At 38.8% G+C, this 27890-nt stretch overlaps 1 protein-coding gene across 3 annotated transcripts in view; it reads right to left on the bottom strand.

Moving 5' to 3' along the window:
- Window positions 1-534: 534 nt before the first annotated feature.
- Window positions 535-27890, bottom strand: part of LOC141401586 (histone H2A, orphon-like) — a 77339-nt gene continuing 49983 nt past the window's right edge. Inside the window, exons 2-4 of one of the 3 annotated variants that reach the window (XM_073981903.1) lie at window positions 13103-13363; window positions 2309-2547; window positions 535-1012 (exon numbers count right to left, since the gene is read on the bottom strand). In XM_073981903.1, the coding sequence (XP_073838004.1) occupies window positions 650-970 (321 nt within the window). In that variant the 5' untranslated portion in view covers window positions 971-1012; window positions 2309-2547; window positions 13103-13363 and the 3' untranslated portion in view covers window positions 535-649. Of the gene's footprint in view, window positions 1013-2308; window positions 2626-13102; window positions 13364-27890 lie in introns of those variants that run through there. The other 2 variants (XM_073981901.1, XM_073981902.1) reach the window with 2 other exon arrangements.

The following is a 27890-nucleotide window of genomic DNA, read 5'->3' as shown; positions in this document are numbered from 1 at the left end:
ATGAACACAATATCTGTTATAGTTTTAGTTTTACATTAGGCGAGTTTACTTGCGGCAAGTCCCAGTTTGTAGAAGAGACACGTAAGGGGAATGGAAATGAAAAAAATTGCTCGTACCGGCAATTCTCAGGCAATTCATTTTATATTTTTCGTATTTGACATTATTTTCATTGTCTTGAAAACAAAACTTGTCGGAACAGAATTTCCTTTTATAAACGCAAGAGGCAAGTTTAAAAAGGAACGAGAAAAATTGCCACAAGTAAACTCGCCTAATGTTAATTGGGACTTAGAGAAATAACTGATTCCTCCTCCAGACATTTTCAAAAAATTACATATTTTCCAAAACATTTGAAATTTGTTCTCCTTTAGGAGCACGCCACGTCCACACCTTCCAATATTTTGACCTATTTTTTTGGTTTCCATAGATCCAGCATGATTACAACCGAATCCCATAAAAAATAACTATCGGCGACGACAGAAAATTGGTTTGGGCAGGAAAATCGTACATTTTTTATTTCAGAATACCTAAGCTGTACAAAGTTTTTAGTGTGGTAGTTGTTTCAGAATATTAGTAAACTCTAATAATACCCATCTTTACCATAAAAACAATAATATGTGTGTTAAAATATTTTGTTGATATATAAATTTATTCAAGATCCTTCTTGGGCAAATGTTACACCCATTAAAAGGGTCTTCAATTCTTGATCGTTCATTATGGCCGTTTGCAAGTGTCTAGATATGATAAGTTTTTTACGATTAGCCGAAGCCACATTTCCAGCCAAAACGAGAATCTCTGCTGTTAAATATTGCATAACAGCCGATAAATATGCTGCTGATCCCATGGTAATGCGTTCTGCAAATTCCCCGGTGCACAGTAGATGGCGTATACGTTTCACTGGAAACAACAAACCAGCACGACTAGAACTCGATTTGCGATGTTTTTTCTTGGATTTAGTTTTCGATTTATCCATTTGTTGTTTGTTTATTAACTTGGTCCTACAAACAGTATACCACTAAATTCGGCTTAAATCTAGTTTAGTAAAAACTATCCGATTTTTTCGAAATTTTTTCCATAGGTAGATATTTTTACGCTGATTACGGGAATGTAAAATTTTCTTGGGGGACGGACCCGGTTACCCGGTTATTCGACCCGAAAGTCCGGGTACCCGGTACCCGATAGACCCGGTTCTACTGAAACGATTCTTACAAATCGTTGGAAAGCTTATGAAAATACCTATCCAACAAGTGGTCATATGATGGGGTTATCTCAAGGGGTTCAGAAGTTATAACCAAAATACCTCTTTTTGGACCCGGGTTTTTCCATAAAACCCTCAAAAAGTCGAAAAAGGGCCCATTATGGGTGCTCAATTAATTCACGTAATTTTATAGCTCATACTTCGACCTTTCCAAAATGGTGCCATTTGTTATAATACCTTCACTGGGTCCAGAGATATTGACCTTAGAATGAGAGAAAAATTTAAAATTTAGAAGAAAATGTTGTTCCCATTCCCTAGATTTGAACCTGTCCATAGGAGAAAGTCTTAAATCCCCGGCCAAAGGCCGGCTACTTAGAGAAAATTTATACTTTAAAAGAAAATGTTGTTCCCATTCCCTAGATTTGAACCTGTCCATAGGAGAAAGTCTTAAATCCCCGGCCGAAGGCCGGCTACTTAGAGAAAATTTATAATTTAAAAGAAAATGTTGTTCCCATTCCCTAGATTTGAACCTGTCCATAGGAGAAAGTCTTAAATCCCCGGCCGAAGGCCGGCTACTTAGAAAAAAATTTACTTAAAAAAAGTGATGAATTCAGAAAAACTCTGGACCCAGTGAAGGTATTATAACAAATGGCACCATTTTGGAAAGGTTGAAGTATGAGCTATAAAATTACGTGAATTAATTGAGCACCCATAATGGGTCCTTTTTCGACTTTTTGAGGGTTTTATGGAAAAACCCGGGTCCAAAAAGAGGTATTTTGGTTATAACTTCTGAACCCCTGGAGATAACCCCATCATATGACCACTTGTTGGATAGGTATTTTCATAAGCTTTCCAACGATACCCATTTTGTAAGAATCGGTTCAGTAGAACCGGGTCTATCGGGTACCGGGTACCCGGACTTTCGGGTCGAATAACCGGGTAACCGGGTCCGTCCCCCAAGAAAATTTTATATTCCCGTAATCAGCGTAAAAATACCTACCTCTGGAAAAAATTTCAAAAAAATCGGAGAGTTTTTACTAAACTAGATTTGTTCCCTAAATTCTTTGCAAATATTAAAAAAAAAAAACAAACTTGATGACAGAAACAACTTACCTTTACAGCTCGATGATTAGTGCCGCAATGTCTTGGTTATAACTGTAAACATGACCCCAAACAAATAACTCTTGTCAATTAGCCGCCAATGATGTTGTTCTTTTGTCAATTAGATTTGTAGTTGTTGGGTTCGATCTATCGATCGATCGACCGATTGTTCACAAACTCGCTTAGTAATCAATCAAATGTCACCAGATTGTCAATCTCAGCAATATGTTTGGAGAAAATGTTTAATTTAACTGCCGTAAAAAATGATCAGTTGTTGTTGTAGTTCAACTTACCCGACATCTGTCTGTTGCACTGCTAAATATGCGTATGAAATACATTTTATTAATATTTGTACAATGAACCGTCATAGATGGGGAATGGTGGAACTACATAATTCCATTTTGGTTAACGACCGACAACGACATCGACATCGCTGGAATGAACTTAAATTTAGACGTCACTTAAATGTCATGTCTCACCATATTTGCATCTGATGCAGTGACATGTTTGTAATGCTATGTTTGGAAAAAGTACGTCGTTTTTTTTTTGCAAACGAACGAACACATAATCGACCAACTTAAATTGAAGACAAAGTAATCACAACTAACACGGGAAACATTCAAAAAGGCATACAAAATTGATTTTATTCGTTTGGGGTTTGACATCAAACAATGACCAGCAAACAATTTAGGAACTAATTAACTCGTTGTATGATATAAGTTTTATATTTTAAGTCGGAGGTTCAAATAAACTGATTAACTAACATGAGGTCCAATATCAGAAGTACATAATTTATATAAAACGGCAAACTAGGAACATATGAATGTCTAAAACATTCAAAATATCTGAAATAAGTAGATACAGCTATGTGGCAGCTATACCAAAACCTGGACTATACAAAGTTTGGACCAAATCGGTTAGTCCAATCGAAACCTATGGTGCGATGTAGCCTTTTGTTTTAGTACTTTCGGACCATTGACAATGGAAGTGTGGTATTCCCTAAAAAATAATAATTAAAAATTTTGAGAATTATCCGAAAAAAACTTTTAAATTTATCTGCGAACTTCTTCTGATCACTTGGCTTAAGGTCAGTAAAAATAACAAATAAAAGCACCGTTCCAGTACCTTTTTAATGGTAAAAGGTCAAAAGAGCAAACTGTCGAAAATGAGTTTCACATACACATTTCTTCATAATGTACGGGAACGGAAAATTGGCAGAAACGCAAAAAAATGGAAAAAAGCGAAAATCGGCGTGCTAGCCAATAGCCCCCTTTAAGAGGATACCTTCCGATTTTTGTTATTTTAAAGGTTGGAAATTTCGCATTTAGTCTTTATTTGTGGTTTAAACCTTTCCACCTGAAATTAGCCGATATAGGATGGACCGTTATAAGGGCCATATTGCCCCCCATAATATATTCCCTCTCTATTCGGTATTTTTAAGGTTTTATTATTAAACTGGAATTGCTGAAATTTTGTATTTAGAAAGGTACCTCCCGATTTTAGTATTTTGTGGCCTCAATATCGCACCGAAATGGTTATAAGTTAGTATTAAGTCATCGTTGAGGGTATACAACTTTCCATTAGCAATTTCTCGGTTTAGAACAGGGACGTCCTTATATAGCCCCCATAGGACGGTACCCCCTATTTTCTATACATTGAATGTTTTAGCCACATTACTAAACCGAAGTGTAATTTTTTATTGAGCCATCGTGAGGGGAACAAGACATTATAACAGGCACAAAACTTCCTTCCAATATAGATCAACGTATTGGTATAGCCCCATATAAGGGTACTACCAGATTTAAGACTTTTTTAAGATTTTAGTCACATTTTTGTACCGAATCGGTTGTAAATTGGAATTTTGTGATGAGAGGGAGGAAATTCTAGGACCAATTTAGATGTGGTCATTTGTTACATCCACACTCAAACTTTAGTAAGATGCAATATATGTTGAGAGTGGGGGCATATCAGGGTGTGTTTGGGACTACGAAGCACCGTGCACAGTTCGGCAGGTATAACCACCGCGTCACCTTGTCTGAAAAATGCGTCATCTCATCTTACAACAAGCCGTTTCTCTTGGGACATGCGTTCGTCCTATAATTGTCTCCATCAGCATCGACTTCATAACCTCTGAGCGCGTAATTTTCATAAATCATATCAAAGAACTGCCCAAATCCGCAAATCCGCGTAATGAGCTCCGTCCATCCAACCACAGTGACCCCAGAGTCATGGAGCTGACTCTACCCCTACCTTCCGAGGATGAACCACAACACTTTACAAGATATGATGTTGCAAATGCCATTGGGAACGCTAAATCACCCCAAGCGTTGGATCCGCAGGGAATCTCAAGACAAGACTCTTGAGGATTTACCTAGCATCAGGAATACAATGCAGTTGTTGAATATCAGCATGGGTGCACGCCATCTCCACACATAAAACAGTGTTGGCATGCTCGACTTATCAGCCTTTTATACTGTCAAGCAAACCACGCGGTTTGAGGACATCGATCAGACTACCCTCTGGTCTAGTTTGAAACGTTGTATAACAATCATACAAGGAGGAAAAAAGGCTCTCTAACATATGTCCCAAACATATTTTGCAGCAAACATATGTATGTTTGCAACAGTCGCAAACATAACATATTTTTGGGTCTTGCGAACACATATTTGTTTGGGTGCAAGCCAATATATTTTTGGGTGCAAACAAATATATGTTTGGGTGCAAACAAATATATGTTTGGGTGAAAACAAATATATGTTTGGGTGCAAACAACTATTTTTTGGGTGCAGTATAGCGAGTACACACCACCAAAGGAAAAACAAACTTTTTCACCCTCCCGTCGTCCCTTCAACGTCTTATATAGCACCATAAAAACAGTTCTTTATTATGAGACCTGTTGTTACGCTCTTTGGAAAAATCCTCTCTCCTCCCATAAAACCTAAGTTCTAACATAAAAAATATGTTGGTGCCCAACCAAATAAAATTGAGATATATTAATAAAATATATTTGGATCCAAACATATATTTGTTTGCAAGCGGTCCCAAACATAGTTTTTTTGTATCCAAGCATATTTCTAACATATATTTTTCTGCGTGTATGTGTAAACGCCAGTCGTACGTGGAATTCAGGAACAAGAAGTCCAGACCCCGTAGAGTGAAACAGGGAGTTCCTCTATCTCTCATATATCCCATCTCCTCCAGACGACGTTGAGATCGCAACGCATGCGTCGGGTACCTTCAGTGATGTCATTTAATAAAGGCTGAATTCTATTTGACTGATCTTACTACATTTTTCCACCCAAGGAACATTCAAATATCTGCCACTAAATCTACCGCCACTCTGTTCACCACATGGACTGCAGAAGTGAGCACTGAGTTAAATGTCATGGTCGATGGTAGAATTCAGAAAACCAATTACCCCAAGATTCTAGGGGCCACATTGTGCAGCATGTTCACGTCGTACTCTCATGCCATAGCTATGTGTGATAAGCTGAGGTGTAGGAACAAGGCCCTCAAGTCGGTAGTCCGCAGAACTTCTGGTTCAGATAAATAACGCTTTATAATACAATAGATCGGTCTGTGGTAAGCTATGCGGCCTACCGCGAATACAAGTCCAACGCGATGGTAAAAATGTTCAAACGTGTCAGAACTGTAACAGGGTGCCTCCTCATATCGTTATGTACATGAGGAGACAACGATTCTTCCAGTACAAGTGCTAGCTCTCGTTGTAGTACTTGTTCGGGTGTTACCGTGGGAGCCATCTTAATCACCATATGGTGGAGAGGACCCTCTACCTAAGCATGCCAGGAGGGATCTTCATTATATAGGGAGAGGTCCACAGATATGAGACTGAACCCCTCGATCAGCAAGTCCATCAAGCAAGAATATAGTATTCCCATAGATACAGTAGTAGGAGCTATTAATAACTACGTGTAGTACATATTCCATCTGGTGCAGCTGAAAAACATCAGAACGACAACCTAAGTAGTTTCGGCTCAACTACGTTCGGGATGGTCTAAATTTATATAGGGAAAGGATTGATGACACGATGACATCCCGGTCGAACTCAGCTATAACAAGTAAAAAATCGGTAAGTTCGGCCGGACCCAACTCTTTATATCTACCCTCCATCATTAAATATTCTGAACTAAAACGGAATATTTATTTTCCTTTCCTGTTCACAACTTTAGGTAGAGAAGTTTTCCGTCAAAATGCTTAAATTAGATCAGAGCATGTATCTAACAATGTATTTAATCGGACGGTACCTTTATATGAGGGCTATACCTATGTAGACAATTTTCGGTGGAGAAGTTTTGCTAAATATTACGAAACACCTGAAATCGGGAGGTATCGTTATATAAGGGCTATGCCAAAACATGAAGTTTTATGACCTCTGCAAACGTCAAATGTCAAATTACCGCAATTTCAGTAAAACTTATTTACTTAGCTGGTGCTAAGCAACAAGTAGAGAGAATTGGAGATCTTTTCTTAGTTCGGCCTATAGAACAAATGTTCTGTAATCATTTGTTCTATAGGCCGAACTAAGAAAAGATCTCCAATTCTCTCTACTTGTTGCTTAGCACTCTGGAATACCGCGCCTTTTCATCTCTTCATCCAGTTGTTTGCACCATCTATTCTTTGTCCTGCCAATTCGACGTGCACCGCCAAGTGGTTCGTATTTATACGCCTTTTTAGCGGGTTCATCTTCATCCATTCTTATGAGATGGCCTAGCCAATGCAATCGCTGCATCTCGATACAATATTGATGACGTTGTATAGCAGATACAGCTCGTGGTTCATGCGACGTCGATATTCACCGTCAACGCCGATTGGTCCGTAGATCTTTCGAAGAATTTTTCTCTCAAACACACCAAGCACTGCCATGTCTGCTTGCGCAAGTACCCAGGCTTCGGAGCCATCGATCAACACGGGTAGAGCGTTATTTTGTTTGACGAGATGTGACTTTGTTTTTTAAAGTGCTTACTTAAGCTAAAGTAGCATCTGTTGGCCAATAAAGTTCCAGACGAAGTCTTTTACTACCTCAAAATTATAGGAACCAACTTTCACAGTTGGTCCAAGCTCAATGGACGCATTGCGCGCCGACACCATCAACTTGGTCTTCTCATCGCTTACCGCCAGACCCACTTTAGCAGATTCTCCTTCGACCTTCATAAAGGTATCGGTTACATCTTTTACTGATCGTTCCATGACGTCTATTTCATCAACATAAGCAAGTAATATGTGGCTATTGGTGTAGATTGTGCCACTTCTTTTGACGTTTGCCTCTCGTATAACCTTTTCTAGCAAGATGTTAAAAAGATCACACGAAAAACTGTCTCCTTGCCTGAAACCTCTTTTGGTACAAAACTCTTCGGAGAGGTTCTTTTCTATTTTAACTGAGAATCTAGTGCCAGTTAAAGTCATTTTACAAAGCCGGATGAGCTTTGCGGGGATACCAAATTCAGACATGGCTTGGAATACCTTTGAAGGCTGCGGGCTGTCGAAGGCTGCTTTATAATCGACAAAAAGGGGGTGCATCTCTTGGGTCTTCTCCAGGATTTGCCACAGTGTAAATATGTGGTCAATGGTGGACTTGCCAGTTCTAAAGCCGTATTGGTATGGTCCAATTATCTCGTTGACAATTGGCTTTAGTCGTTCGTACAATATCCCTGATACGATCTTGTAAGCAATAGGGAGTAGACTTATGCCGCTATAATTAGAGCATACAGTATTATCTCCTTTCTTGTGGACGGGGCACAGGATACTCAGGTTCCAATCGTCGTGTACTCGTTTTTCCTGCCAGATGGTGCTAACTAGCTGATGAATACACCTTATCAGCGTGTCACCTCCGATTTTGAACAGCTCGGCTGGTAAGCCATCCGCTCGTGTTGACTTATTATTATTCAGCCGATTTATTGCTGTCTTTACCTCATCATGGCCGGATGGTATACATTCAATACCATCTTCTGGGATTCGATCTGTGGTATCTTCGTCGTCTTCGCTGCTATTGTATACCAACAGTTTTGAAAAATGTTCTTTCCATATCCTGAGCACACTATCAGTATCAGTTACCAAATTACCTTGCTGGTCTCTACAGGAGGATGTGCCTGTACCAAAGTCATCAGTTTGATGCTTGACTCTTTGGTAGAATTTTCGGTCTTCATTCTGGTTCCTGTGCATCTCGATTTTTTCACACTCCCGCTTTTCCATCTCCCTATTTTTCCTGCGGAAAAGACGTTTCTCCTCTCTCCTTTTCTCCCGATATCTCTCATGCGCTATGTAAAATAGCCCTATATGCCGCATTTTTCTCTTCGGTAGCAGCACGACACTCTAGATCATACCATGGATTTCTTGGTGGAGGTCTCTGGTATCCAACTATGGATTTTGCGGCTGTTTGCATGGAGTGGGCAATACTTTGCCATTGCGCTGATATGTTATCGGGATGAGGAGTGCTTTGATTAAGCAATTGGACTAGTTGAGTGGAATATGCTGTGGCTATTTGTTGTGATTGCAGCTTGCCGATGTCTAACTTTCGTGTTGTGTCTGTTCGTACTTTGTTTGCTACGTTTAAGCGCGTGCGTACCTTTGTTGCAACAAGGTAGTGGTCCGAGTCTATGTTTGCTCCTCGGAACGAACGCACATCCAACACGCTCGATGAATTTGTTCCATCTATCACAACGTGATCAATTTGATTTCTTGTTTTCTGATCTGGAGACAGTCAGTTGCTAACTACCATATTTTTTGCCGCTGCGAAGTCTACTAGCCTTTCACTGTGGAGACTGAATTTTCCGACTGTTGGCCAAAGATATTTTTTTTGTCCAATTTTTGCATTAAAATCGCCTAGAATAATTTTAATGTCATGGGCGGACAACGGTGTTTCTTCTAAGCGCTCATAATATATATCTTTGGTCAGTTCGTCCTTTAGTTGGAGCATGAGCGCAAATAAAGCTGATGTTGAAGAATTTTGCTTTTATTCGAATTGTAGCAAGTCTTTCATTCGCTGGTGTGAAGCTGGAGACCAGGTGTTTTAACCTCGGACCAACTACAAATCCGCAACCAAACTCATGCTTTATGTCATGGAAGCTATAATATAGTGCGTCACCATTAGGTGTTGTTGTGATGTCTTTTTCAATCCATCGTATTTCCTGTATGGCAGTAATGTCGGCCTTGTACTTTTCAAGTACATCTTCCAATGCGTAAACTGCACCTTCTCCATAAAGAGTGCGAACATTCCAGGTTCAGATTCGCAGATCATGGTCCTTAAAACGTTTGCGGGGGTCGTCAACTTTTGAGGGATTTGTTTTTCGTTTCTTTTGTTTTTTCATAGTAGGCTGTTTTTTCTAAGGGAGGGATACTAACCCTGTTAAAGGCAGCTACCCTAGGTGACACCACGGGGAGGTCAGTGTCCACTTGAGATGAAAGAGGGACCAAGATAAATCCTGGACTTTGCCATGTTAAAGCCAGTCAGGACCGTTCCTTGATATCATTCATCCCCTACGTCACCCAATTTCAGTAAACAATGTAGCTAAAATCCTCAAATTACTGAAAATCGGGAGGTACCGTTTTGTGAGCGCAGTAGCAAAACATGGAACTATATTAACAATTTTAAATGGAGAAGCTTGTGACCACTTGGAACCTCTAATGTCAAATAACAGGTAGTTCGGTCAAAAAATACCAAAAATCGGGAGCTACTGTTATTTGGGGGCTATACCATAACATGGGTCTAAATATGTAGACAATTTGCCAATGAGGCTTCTCCCTACGGTACGTACCAATCGAACTTAATTTTCAAAGTACAGAGCGGACATTAGGCTCTCTGGATCCCGTTGCAATATACGTTTCAAAATTAACCACCCAGCAAAATAAATTGGAAATCGCACAATGTAGACTAGTCTTTTCACGGAATGTTCTGAAACAATTCAAACGAAGTCGGGAAAAAAAACACTTCATACCATACATTTTCGCAGCCATTTAACGAATTTAAAACTGCGAACACTTTGCGGCAATTGACCTGAAGAAAATTTCTAAATGGAGTGCGTTTGGAGTTCATGCCGAAATCTGAACATGTGATGGGAAGACTATATAAAACCCCTTTAGCAGATGAAGGTTCTTTATAATTGAAGTAAGAAAAGAATCGGGTTGCACTTATAGATATAAGAAAAGTCCTCACTTGTCCTTTCAAGGCTGCTCGTGGGAAATGTTCTTAGAACCTTACCGTGTCCTCATCTTTTCTAGTGTTAACTGTTATTGCACCTGTCATATACACGTAAGTAGAAACGAAACTTAGTCCTGAACGGTGTTATTCAGAACCTGTAGCTTTATTTTTATACCCTCAGCATTTATGCTAACGAGGTCACTTTCATACGGGCAAAATATGCCTCATCGAAATAATGGCTTTAGACCCCAAGTATGTTTGGACGAAATGTGTTTCAGCAATGTCCGTCGGTCTGTCTGGCTGGAGCGCACGATAACTCTCGAACGGATCAATCGATTCGATCCAAAATTTGGCTTTCGTAATATTTTGTCCAAACTTAATTTAAGTTCGACAATGGGTTATATCGGTCCACTCCTTCCGGAACCTGCCCCACAAAAGTTTGAAAATGTTTGGAAAATTGAAGGGAGTAACCGATTTGGTCCATACTTTGCAAATCGTGAAATGTCTACCAGACTTAGATGAGTTCGCAATATGGACTCAATCGGTCCGCTCCTTCGGGTACCTCCCACACAAAATTTGGGATAAGTTCAGTTTATGACCTGCTCTCGATTCGTTTGATTTTTAATTCAGCAACTTGTATTCACTGCCCCCCCCCCCCCCCCATACGACGGTACAAGTTTCATCAGGGGCAAGTCCACACATCCTGAGAAAATAGCCCGAAAGCTGCAAAAAAAACCTTATGACGCCGTGTGAGGTGGTTGGAGCGCAAGGTAACTCTCGAACGGATCTGCCGATTCGGTCCAAAATTTGGCCTTAGTAATATTTTGTCCAAACATAGTTTGAGTTCGAAGATAAGCCATATCGGTCCACTCCTTCAGGTACCTCCCCCACAAATGTTCGGAAAAATTGTTCGTACCGTAACTCTTGAAGGGAGTGGCCGACTTGGTCCATACTTTACACATCCTAATATATCTACCAGATATAGATCAGGTTTAAACATGGACTATGTTTGTCCACTCCATCCGGTACCTCCCACACAAAATTTCGGATAAGTTCACTTTAAGACCTGCAATCGAATCACTTTGATTTTTGTTGAAGCAACTTGCATTCGCTGCCTCAATTACGATGGTAAAATTTTTTCAGGGGCAAGTCCATTCTTCTTGAGCAGACATCCCGAAGGGTGTAAGAACCCCCTATGGCACCATATGTAGTGGCTGGAGATCCACATACGTTTTTTGGGAAAAAATTGTTTTAATATACACAGGCTGAGGGTATATCTCTGTCAGCAAAGCTGACTGATACTTTACTTGTTTCTCTTCACTTTCCTCCATTAAAATATCTTCGAAATCTTTCACCGGGTTATACATTCCATCTCATCACTACACACATACATGCACATAACACTTGCATCTAAATAGGAAACAAACATTTGGTCTTGTAGTAATTCTGTGTCTGATATGCAAAATTGAATAAAAAATATACCATAAAAAATTGAAACTGCATATCAAAATCTAAATGAGTGATGTCCATATAGGACCTGAAGTCCCCCTTAAATAAAATAAAAACGCAAATTTGAAGCATTACAGCTTTTGCATAAAAGTGCGTGGAGCCATGCCGATTGTTATAATGTTTATCCGTGTGTGCGTTTTTGCTACGCTTATTTGGTTATATTGGAAAAAAATGTTGTATGCCATAACATTTACTTTACAATCTCAACTATGAGCTATGCGACATGGGGCATGCAGCAAAACCCCAGCAAGAAGTTAAATGCTGAATTATGCGCTCTGTCGCTAGACGACGACGGTGACGGTCTAGATGTGAGTTTATTTAACAAGCGACAACCGGATACCAATGCGACATATGCCTTTAAATGGTAATAATTCAATTTTGATCTGTTTTCGTTGCGTTTTGCATTGCATTCATGCTTTAGTTGGTCTGGCCACCATTTTTCCCTCCCCCTACCCATCCTCAAGTATGAAATTTAAATAATTTTTACAGACATTTATTTCTTTTTATGGTTGTAACTATTAAAACACTTTTAGCTGCGTGTCTTGTGTATCCTTCTCATGTAGTATGCGGTTATGTCCAGTGATTACAAACGTAAAAGTTAGTACAAGCTTAGTTGCCACTGCGACAAGTAAATGTCTGGAGGAGAGAAAAAAATCCAAACAAACGACCAGTTGCCGCTGTTTTGCCACTTGTTGCAGTGGTTATGCGCAACAAGTGTTAGTTTATGTTTGTTCGGTTTTGGTTTTTTGGAGTGCCACTGCTGCTGCTGCTGCTGCTGTCTGCTACCAAGACAAAAAATTCAGAATTTGCTTAAGGCTTTTGGCTGAGTGGTTGGCTGACTGGCTGGTTTGTTTATTTGGCATTTGAAGTCGTCATTTCAAATGTGGACAAACTGAAATTTTGTGTATTTTTTGGTATTGGTGGTGTTGCTGATTGCAATATTGCTGCTGCCGCCGATGATGACGATGGCGATGGCAATGTGTTCTTCATGGTGTTTCTTATCTCCATCGTTTATCAGTTCCACCCAAAAGTGATCGTTTGGGTAAATATTTTGATGGCAAATTTTTATCGGTTGTTAATGTTATGGTCGGAATGTTATCAAGTGTCTATATCAATTAGTGGTTAATAAATTGCATACATACATTTACGAATACACACATATGATTTTTAGGAAAATTTCGTGGAAATCAATATTATCTTTATCGATAACAATGTGTTATGGACAGCGGAAACTACAAAAAATTATCTCCTTCTCCTTTAAGATAGTCCCCTTTTAGCCATATGAAGGTAGTATAACACAAAGGCATAGTCATACGTCAATATTGAAATATTAGGTTTTAGGACGAGCGACTGGAATAAATGCAGCCGCTTCACTCGGAGACCAAAGGTCCATTGTGTTCATCCTGTAAGTAGAAAAGAAGAGATAGAATGAAAGGTGTGTTAAAAGTAGAAAACAATTTTTGTAAGCTTAAAGACGCTCGGAGTTCCTTCCCAAAAGCCATTTAAGACTTCTTGAGAAAATAACAATCACTAATGGGTCCACGCTGGAGATGTCTGAGGCAGAAGAGAACTCATAGTAGCCGAATAGTCTGTGTCTAGTGTTGTTTAACATTGGGCAATAACAATAGTAGGAAACAAGTAAAAAAGCGTTAAGTTCGGCCGGGCCGAACTTTTCATACCCTCCACCATAAAATATTCTGAACTAAAATGGAATAATTAGTTTTCATTCCTGTCCCCAACTTTAAGTGGGTTCGTTAAAATGTCAGATAATGTACATAAAATGTTTCATTCGGTAGGCCCTTTTTTATGGTGCCTATATCTAACTATGTATGTTGACAATTTTTGGTGGGCTAGAAATTGGGAGGTACCGTTATATAGGGGTTATAATAAAACATGGACCTATGTTGACAGTTTTTGATGGGAGCCTTTAATGTCAAATAACTCCTAATTCGGTTAAAAATTGTAGCTAGAATCTTCAAAATACCGAAAATCGGTACATAACGTGGGAACTTCAAATGTCATTATCAGCTAGTTCGGAGGTATGTGGGCTATACGAAAATATGAACTTTTTGTGAACAATTTTTGTTGGCTTTTAAATTTCAAATTACAGAAAGTTCGTCCAAAAAATAAAGCTAAGGTACGGAAAATCGGGAGGTTTGTTTTGGGGCTATACCAAAACATGGACCTACGTTCGGTTAAACATTTTAAGTAAAATCCTCAAAGTACCGAAAATGGGGAAGTATCGTTATATTGGGGCTATGTTGAAAATTGTTGATGCAGATGTGTGGTGACCACTACAACCTTCAAATGTCAAATTACAGTTAGTTCGGCTAAAAATTTTAGCTAAAATTGCCAATTACTGAAAATTGGGAGGTACCGTTATATGGGAGCTATATCCGAACATGGACCTATGTTGAAATTTTTTTATGGAGAGGTGTTGTGACCACTAAGAACTTCAAATGTCAAATTACTGCTTGTTCGGTTTAATATTGTAGTTAAAATCATCAAATTACTGAAAATCGGGAGGTACTTTTTTATGGGAGCATTATCAATACATCGACCTTTCTTGACAATTTTTGGTGGAGAGGTGTGGTGACCACTAAGAATTTCAAATGTCAAATGTTCACATTACAGATAATTCGGTTAAAACTTGTAGGTAAAATTCTCAAAATACCGAAAATCCGTTACATGGGGATACCGGAATCCGTTATACCAAGGTACCGTTATATGGGTCTATTCCAAAACATGGACCTATGTCCACTAGTTATATAAGTTTATTGACATTTAAGAACTCTAAATGTCACATTATAGATAAATCGGTCTGAAAATGTAGCTAAAAACGTCAAAATATCGTTAATCGGGGGGTACCGTTTTATGGGGGCTATACCAAAACGTGGACCTATGTCCACAACTTTTGTTATGTAAGTTTATTGACACTTCAGAACCCTAAATGTCAAATAATAGCTAAATCGTTTTGAAAATGTTGCTAAAAACGGCAAAATTCCGTAAATCGGGGGGTACCGATATATGGGGGCTATACCAAAACGTGGACCTATGTCCACAACTTTTGTTATATAAGTTTATTGAAACTTAGGAACCCTAAGTGTCAAATTATAGCTACATCGGTCTGAAAATGTAGCTTAAAACGTCAAAATACCGTAAATCGGAGGGTACCGTTATATGGGGGCTATACCAAAACGTGGACCTATGCCCACAAGTTTTGTTATATAAGTTTACTGACACTTAAGAACCCTAAATGTCAAATTATAGCTAAATTGGTCTGAAAATGTAGCTAAAAATGTCAAAATACCGTAAATCGGGGGGTACCGTTATATGGGGGCTATACCAAAACGTGGACCGATATAGCCCATCATCGAAATTGACCTGCCTGCAAACAAAAGACGCATTTTCCCAAAATTTCAGCGTCCTAGCTCCATTTTTGTGGATGCTAGAGTGATTACCATAGACGGACGGACGGACGGACGTGCACAGATCGACTTAGAATTTTACCCTGATCAAGAATATATATACTTTATAGGGTCGCAAATGAGTATTTCAATGCGTTACAAACGGAAAAACAAACTTAATATACCCTCCATACTATGGTGGAGGGTATAAAAACAAAGGAAAAGAGAAACAAACCCCCCAAATGTGGAGGACCCCCGCAAACGTTTTAAGGACCATGATTTGCGAATCTGAACAGGGAATATTCGAACATTAAATTCCGATTATGCAGTTCGCGCCTTGGCGAATGTACTTCATGAGTACAATGCCGATATTACTGCCATACAAGAAATACGGTGGACAAAAGAGAAAGCCACACCACCAATACCAAACTTAAAAGGTGGCGTATTACTCGCATACCATAGCTGCCACGAGACCAGACGAAAATTTGGCTGTGGCTAGCGACAATTCGGGTAAAAGCTAAATTCTTCAACATCAGTCTTATCTGCGCCCATGCTCCAACCGAAGATAAGGACAAGCAAACCATAGATAGTTTTTACGAGCGACTGGAGATGCCCTGCCCATGGCATTAAAATCATTCTAAGCGACTTTAATGCAAAAATTAGACCGGAGAACATCTTCGACCCGACTGTCGGTAAATTCAGCCGCCACAGTAAAACATACGATAGCGGAATGAGATTGATAGACTTCGCAGCGGCAAGGATCATGGTAATTAGAAGCACCAGGTTTAAGCATCCCGATATACATATACAAGGCTACGTGGAAGTCACCAGATCATTATGACAAGAAACCAAATTGATCGTGTTGTAATAGATGGAAGGCATGCGTCGTGCGTCTTGTTGCAGCTAAGGTACGCACCCGACTGAACGTAGCGAATATAATGCGCCCCAACACAGCCCGAATAATGGACATCGAAAAACTGCAATCTCAGGAAACGGCCACAGCATATTCCACTCAACTAACACAGTTGTAAAACATTAGCACCCCATGCGCCTACCAGAACAGTGGCAAAGGATTGCACTTGCCATGCAAACAGCCGCAAAAACAGTTCTTGGATACAAAAAATCTTCTTCAAAGAGCACATGGTATGATGAGGAGTGCCGTGCTGCTACTTAAGAGAAGAAAGCAGCACAAAGAGCTACCTTACAATCAGTAGCAACGCGTAGCACGCTAGACCGATATCGGGAGAAAAGAAGAGAGGAGAAATGTCTTTTCCGCAGAAAAAAGAGAGAAATGGAAAAGCGCGAATGTGAAGAACTCGAGTTGTACAGGAGTAAAAATGAAGCCAGAAAATTCTATCAAAGAGTGAAACATCAAACTGATGGCTTTGTAACATGCACATTCTCCTTTAGGGACGAACATTGGAACCTGGTAACAGATACAGGAAGTGTACCTAACATATGGAAGGAGCATTTTTTCATGCTATTGGTAACAAATGACAGCGATGAGGAGGAGGTATCCGCACTAATTCCAGATGACGCAATCGAATGTATACTGCCCAGTCCTCGCTATGACTTAGGACGACAATAAGTCGATTGAAAAATAACAAGGCAGCAGGAGCTGACGGCTACCAGCAGAGCTCTTCAAGACCGGTGGCGACGGACTGATGAGGTGTATGTATGTTATCAAGATATGGCAGGAAGAACGCATGCCCGACGACTGGAATTTGAGCATCCTATGCCCCGTGCATAAAAAGGGAGATAAAACAGTGTGTGCTAATTATAAAGGCATAAGTCTGCTCCCCATCGCTTACAAGGTAAAAGCCAGTGTATTGTGCGAACGATTAAAGCCAAAAGCCAATGAGAAATAGGACCATATCAATGCGGTTTTAGACCTGGCAAGTCCACGGCAGATTCTGGAGAAGACTCAAGAAAAGCAAGTCGACACATATAATCTTTTTGTCGATTACAAGGCTGCTTTTGACATCAGGCACGCGTTCATCAGTTAAAATAGGGAAGAACCTCTCTGAAGAGTTTGTCACCAAACGAGTTTTTAAACGATCTCTTCAATATCTTGCTGGAGAAGATCATACGAGATGCAGAAGCGAATAGAAATTACACAATCTACAAGATAAACCACATGCTACTCGCATATGCCGACGACATCGACATCATAGGTCGGTCGGAACAACCCAGCAAACCAAATGTATATATGTCCGATACGTCTGAACAATTTCGGATACAAAGTCGTTCAGATTTCTTTCCGATTTCTAAACGATTTTTCGGAGAGGAAATAGTTCAGATTTCGGAACGAATGTCGGAAAGAAATTTCCTTTCCGAATTTTCTTCAGATTTTGATACGAAATTGGACCGAAATCTATCCGATGTCGCTCCGCCATTTCGTTCCGAAATTATGTCAACCACTTCATACAACTTTCGTGAAAATATCGTTACGATTTCCGATCAGATATCTGATGTATCGTCCGAATTTTGTTCCGATTTCGTTACGATGTCGGTACGATTGGTTCGCTGGGAAGTTGCATGGACTATTTTTGTAAGAGTTGAAGAACAATCTGCCAGTGCAGGGATGACAGTAAATGGCGATAAAACCAAATTGATGGTATCGACGCGTTATACATCATCTGAATTCAGTCCAACTGTGGAAGTTGGGAAATATAACATTGAGGTAGTTAGCGACTTCATCTATCTCGACACCGCCATAAATAGAGCAAACAACATCAGTTCAGAAATAAGGAGACGTATAATATTGGCAAATAGATGCTACTTTGGACTTAGTAAGCAGTTTAGAAACAAAGCCACCTCTCGAGAAATCACACTTTACTAGACACTGATATTGCCTGTGCTAATGTATGGCTCCGAAGCATGGGTACTTGCGCAATCAGATAAGGCAGTACTTGGTGTGTGCGAGAGAAAAATTGAATGAACCACGAGCTATAACGGATATATACTGACATTGACATAGTTAAACGTATTAAGCTACAACGATTGCGTTGGCTTGGTCATGTCATAAGAATGAACGACGATGCCCCCGCAATAAAGGCGTATGCCAAGACTCAGATGGAAAGAACAGGTGAAATGTGACATCGAAGCCCGTGGTATTTCCTCAAACTGGGAAGATATTGCAAGAAATCGGGGGAGGCGGAAATCAAGCCTTAGTTCGGCTTATGGGACAAATGTTCTGTGCGCAAGCAGATCCACCTAAGTAAAGTAAGTATAATAACATTGTATGTGCTAAATGGATTCCATCTCCTGCTCATCCTCACATAGCCTGCAGTAATCGACACTACTGTCCCACAGACAAGTTCTGAATCTTACGTAGCAGTGGCCCGTGATTACCCCTACCACAATTCTGATCTCATAAAAGCGGCCAGATAAGCCTCGAGATCCTACATCCGGGCTCGATCTGCCCTTACCATGGCTAAAGACGCTACAGAACTGATTCAACTTATAAGACCGGCTTACATCGAGTTCCTCGCAGAAGATTTGGGCACCTGTGACCTCTTCCATTTTGAAACCATCTGTACAGGTGGCTTTGAGGAAGTGGTATTCCATGAGTTCAGTCACTCCTAGTTGGAATCAAGATCCTAGCAGTTTTGAAATTCATTATTGGTGAGAGATAATCACTTATCTCCATAAAGTCTCCTCCTTTGTGAAGTATAAAAGCGTGTCCAGAACGTGACTCACTCCAACACATTATCTCCCTGAGCCTAAATGCGCTTCTGGCTGCGATGTTTTCAACTAGAATATTTTGTGGCTTAATATTCAGCAGTGCATTTAGTACAGCTTGACGGCGCCGGTGATGAGAATTGATGCTGCGCGTTGTACTTTATCCATCGTTAACTGGTTTGACTTGGTACAAAGCGCATGCCACCATGAAAGACATCCATATGTTAAGACGGGACAGACCACAGTTTTATATATCCAATGTATAACCTGAGGTGTTAACCTCCAACTCTTACCAATTGAATACTTGCAGGAGTAAAGTGCGATCAAACCTTTCGTTGTGCGTTCCTCAATGTTCCTAATCCATCGTAATTGATGGTCAAGGAAAAATATTTAGCTTCCGTTGAAAGGCTTAATTCTATTCCCTTGAAAGACTTAATCTATATCCAAAACCAGTAGTGGGAGACTTTCGATTTCCCTCCTTCTTTTAAAAAGTACGAGCTCAGTTTTTGTCGGATTTATGCTAAGTCCGTTGAGCTTGGCCCATATGTATAGTCTACAGAGAGCGCTTTGCATAAGCTCTGACAGTGTTGAGGCAAATTCCCGCTTATAAGGCTGACTATATCCTCGGCATAGGCAACGATCTTAGTTCCCAAGTTTTCGAAATCCTTCAGTATCTCATTTATTACTAAGAGCCAAAGTAGCGATGAAATTACTCCCCCCTGAGGTGTGCACCAAGTAACCGATTTCCTAATTGAACTCTCTCCCAAACTTTAGTTAATGATCCTGCTTTTAAGCATATTGAAATATTAGCTGGAAATGGTAAAATTTTTGGAACTGGCATATTCCACATGAAAGCTGGAGGTAAACTTATTTGCCCAAGTGTAAGTCTTCCCGCTGACATACACACTACGCGGTCATATCACAACGCCCAATATAATTTAGGTAATGTCCAGTTCAACCATATCTTGGCAAAGTACCTTCTTCATCCCAAGTAAACATATGTTAACCCTTGGTAAAAAAGCATTAAGTTCGGCCGGGCCAAGCTTATTGTACCTCCCGCCATGAAATATTCTGAACCTTTATGGAATAATTACACTGTGCAACACGAAAATTATTAACCATATTCTGATCAGCGTGATAGAAGACCAAAAAATAGCCGTTTTTTTCCTATCTCATCAACTTTCGCGGTTATAGGCCCCCAAGGGTTTGAGGCTTTGATGTAATAAGGGGTCATTTTTCAAAACTATGTCTTCCAAACCGTTAGGAATTTTGAATTTATCTCAGAGGCAAAGTTGTAGATCTTGTCTTAAGGAACAAAAATTGTGAACACATATAATCCATCAAACTTCATATGCAAGGTCAAAATCGCCAAGGTCAAATTTCTTTTAAAAATTTTGTCGGGTTTTGGTCTGCAGCTATCAAATTTGAAGCAAACAACCAACTACAAAAATGTACCTCAGATCCCAAAACACATCTTTCTACAAAATACGATCTCTGTATAGACGGTTCCTAAAGGTCAAAATTTTTTATCCTGTTTTCTCTGGTTTTGGTCCACAGATACTAAACCGTTCAGTATTCAAGAAAACAAACAACTGCAATAATGTAGCAAAGACATCAATGAACAATTTTCTGGAACATGCGAAATGTCCATGAACGGTTCTTAAAGGTGAAAATAGCAAAAAAACTTTTGAAAATATTCAATTTTTCAACTTTTTTCTCCAATTCTGGGCAAAGATACCTAACCGCCCAACAAATAAGGATACCGTCAACTACAAAAATGTACCTAAGATTTCAATAAACAACTTTCTAGAACATATGAAGATTCTAGGAAAATTAATTTTTAAAAATTTATGTGGAAAAATGTTTAGCTAATTCAACCAGGTACCAATGTATGGAGGCTTTAATACCATGTGGGTCAATGTTCATAATTTTTGATACAGAGGTTTTTAACCACTGCCGAAAATGTATATACAATTGACCTAAGATCGGTGCTACCGTTTTATGGGGCCCTACCAAAACCAACCAATTTTTGTTGGAGAAGTTTTGTGACCACTGAGAACTTCAAATGTCAAAATTCAGCTAGTTGGGTTAACAATTGCAGCTAAAATGCTAGTATTGCCTTAATATGGGAGCTATAACGAAACATGGACCTATGTCGACAATTTTTGGTGGAGAAGTTTTGTGACTGCAGAGAACCTCAATTGTCACAGTACGGGTAGTTTAGTCAAAGATGTAGCTAAACCCTCAATCAAAAAATGTAGCTGAAACCCTAAAAATACCGAAAATCGGGAAGTACCTGTATATGGGGACTATTTGATGGAGAATTGTTGTGACCCCTAAGAACCTTTAATATCTAATTACAGCTAGTTCGGTTAATAATTTTAGCTAAAATCCTTAAAATATCAAAAATCGGAAGGTACCGTTTTATGGGACCTACACCTAAACATGGACCTATGTTGACAGTTTTTGTTGGAGAAGTTTTCAGGGAACCTTAATTGTCAAACTATGGCAGTTCAGTAAAAATGTAGCTAAAAGACTCAAAATACCGGAACTCCGGAGGTACTGTTATATGGGGGCTATATCTAAACATGGACCTATGTTGGCAATTTTTGATAGGGAAGTGTGGTGACTCCTAAATGCCTTAAATGTCAAATTATAGCTAATTCGGTTAAACATTTTATCTAAAATCCTAAAAATACAGAATATCGGCAGGTACGGTTGTATCGGTGCTATACCTAAACATGGACCTATGTTGACAATTTAATAAAGGAGAAGTGTGGTGCGCCTGAGGTACCGTTATATGAAAGCTATACCAAAACATGGACCGATATAGTCCATCTTCAAACTTGACCGGCCTATGGAAAATTATATTCATGTGCAAAAATAAAGCGCTTTAGCTCAATTTTTGCGGACGCCACTGTGATTACAACAGACGAATAGACGAACATGCCTGGATCGACTCCGAATTTTGTCCTCATCAAGAATATATATGCTTTATAGGGTCGGAAATGATTAGTACAAGGGGGAAAAACAAACTTAATATACCCTCTGTACTATGGTGGAGGGTATAAAAATAAAAACAGTTTATTGATTTTTAATCGAAAAAAAGTAATTTTTCAGCTACAGATTGCGTAGGTAGTTGGCTCCGGTCTCAAATGTATGATTTACTCGTGTTTGCCTTGGCGTTCTTCTGCTACGATGAACTACTGCCGGCGCAACCGCATCGGTGTGAATTCTATTCATATCAGACTGATAGGCTCGTTGATCTAGAAATCCTCGCCTGTACATTTAGACCTCTCTCTGTCCCTCTAGATCATGAAGATATTTTCTGAAGTGCCTACGAAGAGTAAGCCCCTCCACTAGATAATTGCAAGGATGCTCACGGCGATACAGCCAAGCAGGTACCGTATCGACAAAATGTTATTGTCCTGATGCACTCGTAAAATCTTCGTCTCGTCATGAAGGTGATCCACTGGTGTCATCAGGAGGCACCCTCTTTCAGTCCTCAAAGTGGCATTCTGGCAGGTTTGAATGTTCTTGCCTAAGGCTTACATTTGCATACCACACTGGCTCTATCTTTTACTTTATAAGAGGTCAAGCTGGTTTCTCTGCAAGCACCCCAAGTGCTACCGCCCAGCGACTTGAAGACCTTGTTTCTACCCCTGATCTTTTCGCAAATAGCTGTAGCTTGCCCGGATGACTTAAGCATGCTATCGAACGTTATACTCAATATAGGTAGTGGGCGGAATCATTCCATACGCCATTTTCTCGTTTTGATATAATCTCATTTTAAAGTTTGCGTCGCAACTGCGTGGAGTGGACTAAAGAAAACTTTTAAGATTTTATGTTATCTTATGTAGAAACTCATCACGCTATGATACAGGGATATGCGGTTGTAAACAAGTCATAACCCTATTCCGCACACGGTACTGGCGAGGTATGTTTTTGGTTATAGCCCTAGTACACAGTGAGTACTGCACACCTTTAGTTGATTAAAAGGTTTCAAAAACGTTTCAAAAAAAAAAAAAAAAAAATAATAATAAAAATAAAAACGGCTGGAGGAAAGTCTTCTCTAGGTCCTCCAACGGTTTGGTATGGTTGACGGTATCGAAGGCCTTAGATAGGTCAAGTGCCACAATGATTGTTCGGTCACACGGCCTGTTCTATTTCGGTCCTCAACTGATTTTGGTGGATATTAGGGTTATGACTTTTTTACAACCTCGTATCCCTGCATGATATTTTTATGAGTATTAACTTAACATTGCATAAAATATTATTTATAAAGTAATTCGATAAAAAAAGCTTCTGTACAAAAAGCTTTTTTAAACAAGTAAAAAAGTATCAGTCGGCTTTGCCGACAGAGATATACCCTCAGCCTGTGTATATTGAAACAATTTTTTTCCCAAAATACGTATGTATTTAGGGCGTTTGAAGCGACAAAAATTTTGATTAGGATTAAAGATAAAAAGTTTTGCGAAGGATATACTAAAAGGAATGGATCGACATTGATCGTTATGGAAGTGGATCTCCAACCACAACAATTGGGGCTGTTTGCTAAAGAAGTATGGACTTGCCCATGAAAAAAACTTTTACTGTCGTAATTGAGGCAGCGAATGCAAGTTGCTTCAACAAAAATCAAAGTGATTCGATATCAGGTCTTAAAGTGAACTTATCCGAAATTTTGTGTGGGAGGTACCGGATGTAGTGGACAAATATAGTCCATATTTGAACCTGATCTATATCTGGTAGATATATGAGGATGTGTAAAGTATAGACCAATTCGGCTACTCCCTTCAAGAGTTATCGTACGAACAATTTTTCCGAACATTTTTGAACTTTTGTGGCGGAGGTACCTGAAGGAGTGGACCGATATGGCTTATCTTCAAACTTAAACTATGTTTGGAGAAAATATTACTAAGGCCAAATTTTAGACAGAATCGGCAGATCCGTTCGAGAGTTATCTTGCTAAGGAGTGGACCGATTGAGTCCATATTGAAAACTTATTTAAGTCTGGTACACGTTTCACGATGGGCAAAGTATGGACCAGATCGGTTACTCCCTTCAAGAGTTATCGTGCGCACAAATTTTCCGAACATTTTCGAACTTTTGTGGGGGAGGTACCGGAAGGAACGGACCGATATAGCCCATCTTCGAACTTAAACTAAGTTTGGGCAAAATATTACGAAAGCCAAAATTTGAACCGAATCGGTTCATCCGGTTATCGTGCGCTCCAGCCAGCCAGACGGACGGACATCGACTCCAAATTGTCTGAAACACATTTCGTCCAAACATACTTGGGGTCTAAAACCATTATTTCGATGAGGCGCCTTTTGCCTGTATGAAAGTGTATATGGTAAATTTCAAATTTCCTTTACAATTCCATCGAAAAAAAATTAAAATTTTTTTTACAAGCACATTCACGATTTTTGGTACATGGGTTAGGAAAAAAATCGTGGTTTCAAATCTGTTCACGTTCACAAAATTGGATGCTGCGCCCAAAAGTTATGCGGGGTTTTATTCCCTTATAAAGAAAAAATATTTAAAAATTCCCTTTGTGTTGTAAAACCAAAATGTATATATAAATCGGTAACAACATTTAATATCTATCCGTAGACGCCTAAATATTTGCTAAATTTATTTTCATTTTCGCGGAAAATAAAAAAATAAAAAAGGAATCTTGGATTAAATTTTATTTATTCTAACTCAGAGTCCATAAAAATCTCTAAAAAATAAATTAAAAATACGTACAGAATCTAGACAATGTCCAGAAAAATGTGAGACCAAAATTTTATAGATTAGGATTTTAAATTGCATATTGCAGCTACAACAAAATACAAAGTTTATTGTTGGAACATTATTTCAAGAATATATTTTTTGGTTTAATACGAAAAATTTGAGAACATTTTTTGGGAGTTATACTACTATTTCGCTAAATTTCCAAACAAAACCTGAATTATTTTGCTAAAACCTCTTCAAGGAAGATAGTTTATCATCGTGAAACTATATTTGCTTAGTGTGATAAGCAATAGAATTAGGAAAAATAAATAAATAAATACTGATATTGATATTACAATCAAAGAAAAAACATAAAAGTTAAAAACCGTATAACGCGCGAAATAGTTAAAATCAGTTGAGGCGCATGTGCTCTTCGCATGAGGCGCATGTGCTCACCTTTTTGACAAATATTATAATAGCGCATAAAGGATTCCATTTATGTAAAAAATTTTAAGGGAAATCGCGGTTTAGTATGCGGATTATTCAAAATAAAATTTTGCTTATTTTCCTATTTTCAGGGTATCTATATCAGCGGTTTTAGTGGATGGATTCGATCGCGGTAGGGCTCATTAAATCCGGCGCGGAAAAAAAACTAAAATCACGCGGGGTTCAAGGGTACCTGAGTCACAGTTGTAAATTTTGAAGCCAAAAAATAAGTTTTTAAAGAAAATTTACGCACCAAAAATTCGACTTTGGACTCATATTACTAGGGAGCTGTACGGAGCACACTCATGAGATATACATCAAACGACGTGGAATCACGAGTTTTACAATCCAATAAATAGTTTAGGTCATTATCTGGTTGCGCCCTCCAATTATAAGAAAAATTCAAAAAACCCCGATTTCAAAACTTCAAAATTTCAGCATAGATTTAAGGGGGATGCACTGTATATATCGAGAAGTCATACATTAGAACCATGTTGTCCAAGGGGTATTCTTCTAACTTCATTTTTACCCATTTTTTTATATTACCACCACACAGCTTCCACGTAATTTATTTATTATGGTCTATATTATGAGACCCCGGCTAAAACACTTCAATTAATATAAATATATTCATATTATATAAAATATATTGACAGTTTGCGACTTATCAAATGGTGAACCTCAACTTCAACGATTGTAAAACATTTTTGAATATTACCATATACCCTCGTTAGCATAAATGCTCAGGGTATAAAAAAAACTCGTAAATGAATAAGATTGTTAGAGTTGGCAATGCCATCTGCTTAAAAAAACCGGTGTATTGAATTCCTAATTGCTAATTTGCAATAAATTCAGTATATATAGAAGGGAAAATTTAGGGTAGAAACATAATCAGATTGCCGCACAAAATACACCTGATGAGCGCTTCTCACCAAAGTGCGTAACATGTAGTGTAGTGGTTTGTGATGACAATTTCTCTGACATTCTTTTTCATTTACAAAAACCTTCTGATGAATCAGCTCGTCTCGAAAGAGAAAAATAACAAAATTTAAAGTTTTAATTTTTCAAAAACTTTTGGTTATCGCTAACCGGATATTTCTGATGCTAGGGAGAAGTAAGGCCTCAAGAGTCTTTATTACGGGAGATTCCAATTACAATGGAGATTCCATCAGGACCTAACGTTTTGTTTGATTTAGCGTTCCTGACAACATTCGCAACATTATCCGTTGTAAAATTTGGATGTTTCTCCTAGGCAAGAAGAGATCTAATGAGACGTAATACTCTTCTCTTCGCCCTGTAATGTACGGGGTGCTCGACAAACTTTTGATTAAAGTTACTTGCGCATATCTTCGGATCAGGCAGCGTAATGTCTCCAAGCGTAACTGAGGTCATATCTTACTTCTATCCTGGTTTCTTGGGCTCAGAACTCACTTATCACGCCTCCAATGTTAATCCCGTTGCCTCTGCTAGGAAATTTGGTCTCACTGCGAGTATTCTTCCAGCAGTTATATAGCGAGCGGTTGCAGCACTGATGATATCTCGGAACGTCCTCTCTGCTAACCAAAACTAGGCCAAGTAGCTTTCCCATGCTTGATGATGAAAGTGTGGTGTTTACAGGTGATGAAATCGGCCGGTCTGCTGATGGAGACAATTATGAAGAGATTGCCTGACCCAAGAGAAACGACGGGTCGTCAGCTGACGTCATTTGTCAGAACAGGTTATGGTTATATTTGGCGATCTGTGACACTCTCCTTTCCGATTTATAGCGCTCTTGTTTGATCAGTTCATACTTTACCCGCTAAGTACAACAACAAATATTCATATTACGCAAATTGTAGGAAACGAACATTAATACAATATACAACCAATTCACAGTAATCCCGGAACCATTCACCCAAACAATAACAAGAACTGACAGCATTGCAGATTTGTGGTGCTGAAAAAGAAATACAATTGTACTTAAATTTCGATATATGAATCACATTAAAAGTAGTAAAATGTATTCCCAATTGTTCATAATTCATTCTACATGTGTTCGGCTTTATTACATATCCGTATGCATATGAACAGCGAAGGTGGCAGCAAAAATAAAGGAACCCTATTTTTTATTTATTCAGCATAAAATATGTATGAAAATCATTATAATTACATATTTTCACAGCATAAATACTCATTACAAAACTCCTTACTAACCCATTATAATTTTTGATCACTATAATACTTAGTTAAAGCTGTTGTCACTACATTTAGTAACTACTTGTTTTAGTTGCCAACAAATAATCAATTAACCAATTGACATGCCTTTGTTAAGATCGTGGGTTTTGTAATAAGTATTTTTTCTAGAATTATTAAGCACACTATTTTTTCTGCATTTCGTTTTCGAATCTACTACGATTTATTTTTATAATTTGAAAGAAACATTGTTTTGATCAGTAACAGCAAGAATTTCCCTTTTGCATGTACCAGCCCTCGTATATTTTCTAATTAATGATAATTGGCTTGTACCTATTCGCAATGGTACAAGATAAGAATATAATAATTACAGTTTGTGATAAATGGATTCTTAAATCATTTCACTAAACACTTGTCTTGCGAGGTAATTGATTGTAGGGGGCAACATAAAATTATTAATTTTATT

The sequence above is a fragment of the Musca autumnalis genome, unplaced genomic scaffold, assembly GCF_047663935.1.
Source record: "Musca autumnalis isolate F117 unplaced genomic scaffold, ASM4766393v1 scaffold_4, whole genome shotgun sequence".
NCBI classification, from domain to species: domain Eukaryota; kingdom Metazoa; phylum Arthropoda; class Insecta; order Diptera; family Muscidae; genus Musca; species Musca autumnalis.
Note: the sequence above shows the minus strand (reverse complement) of the source record. Positions and strands in the feature narration are given on the sequence as shown.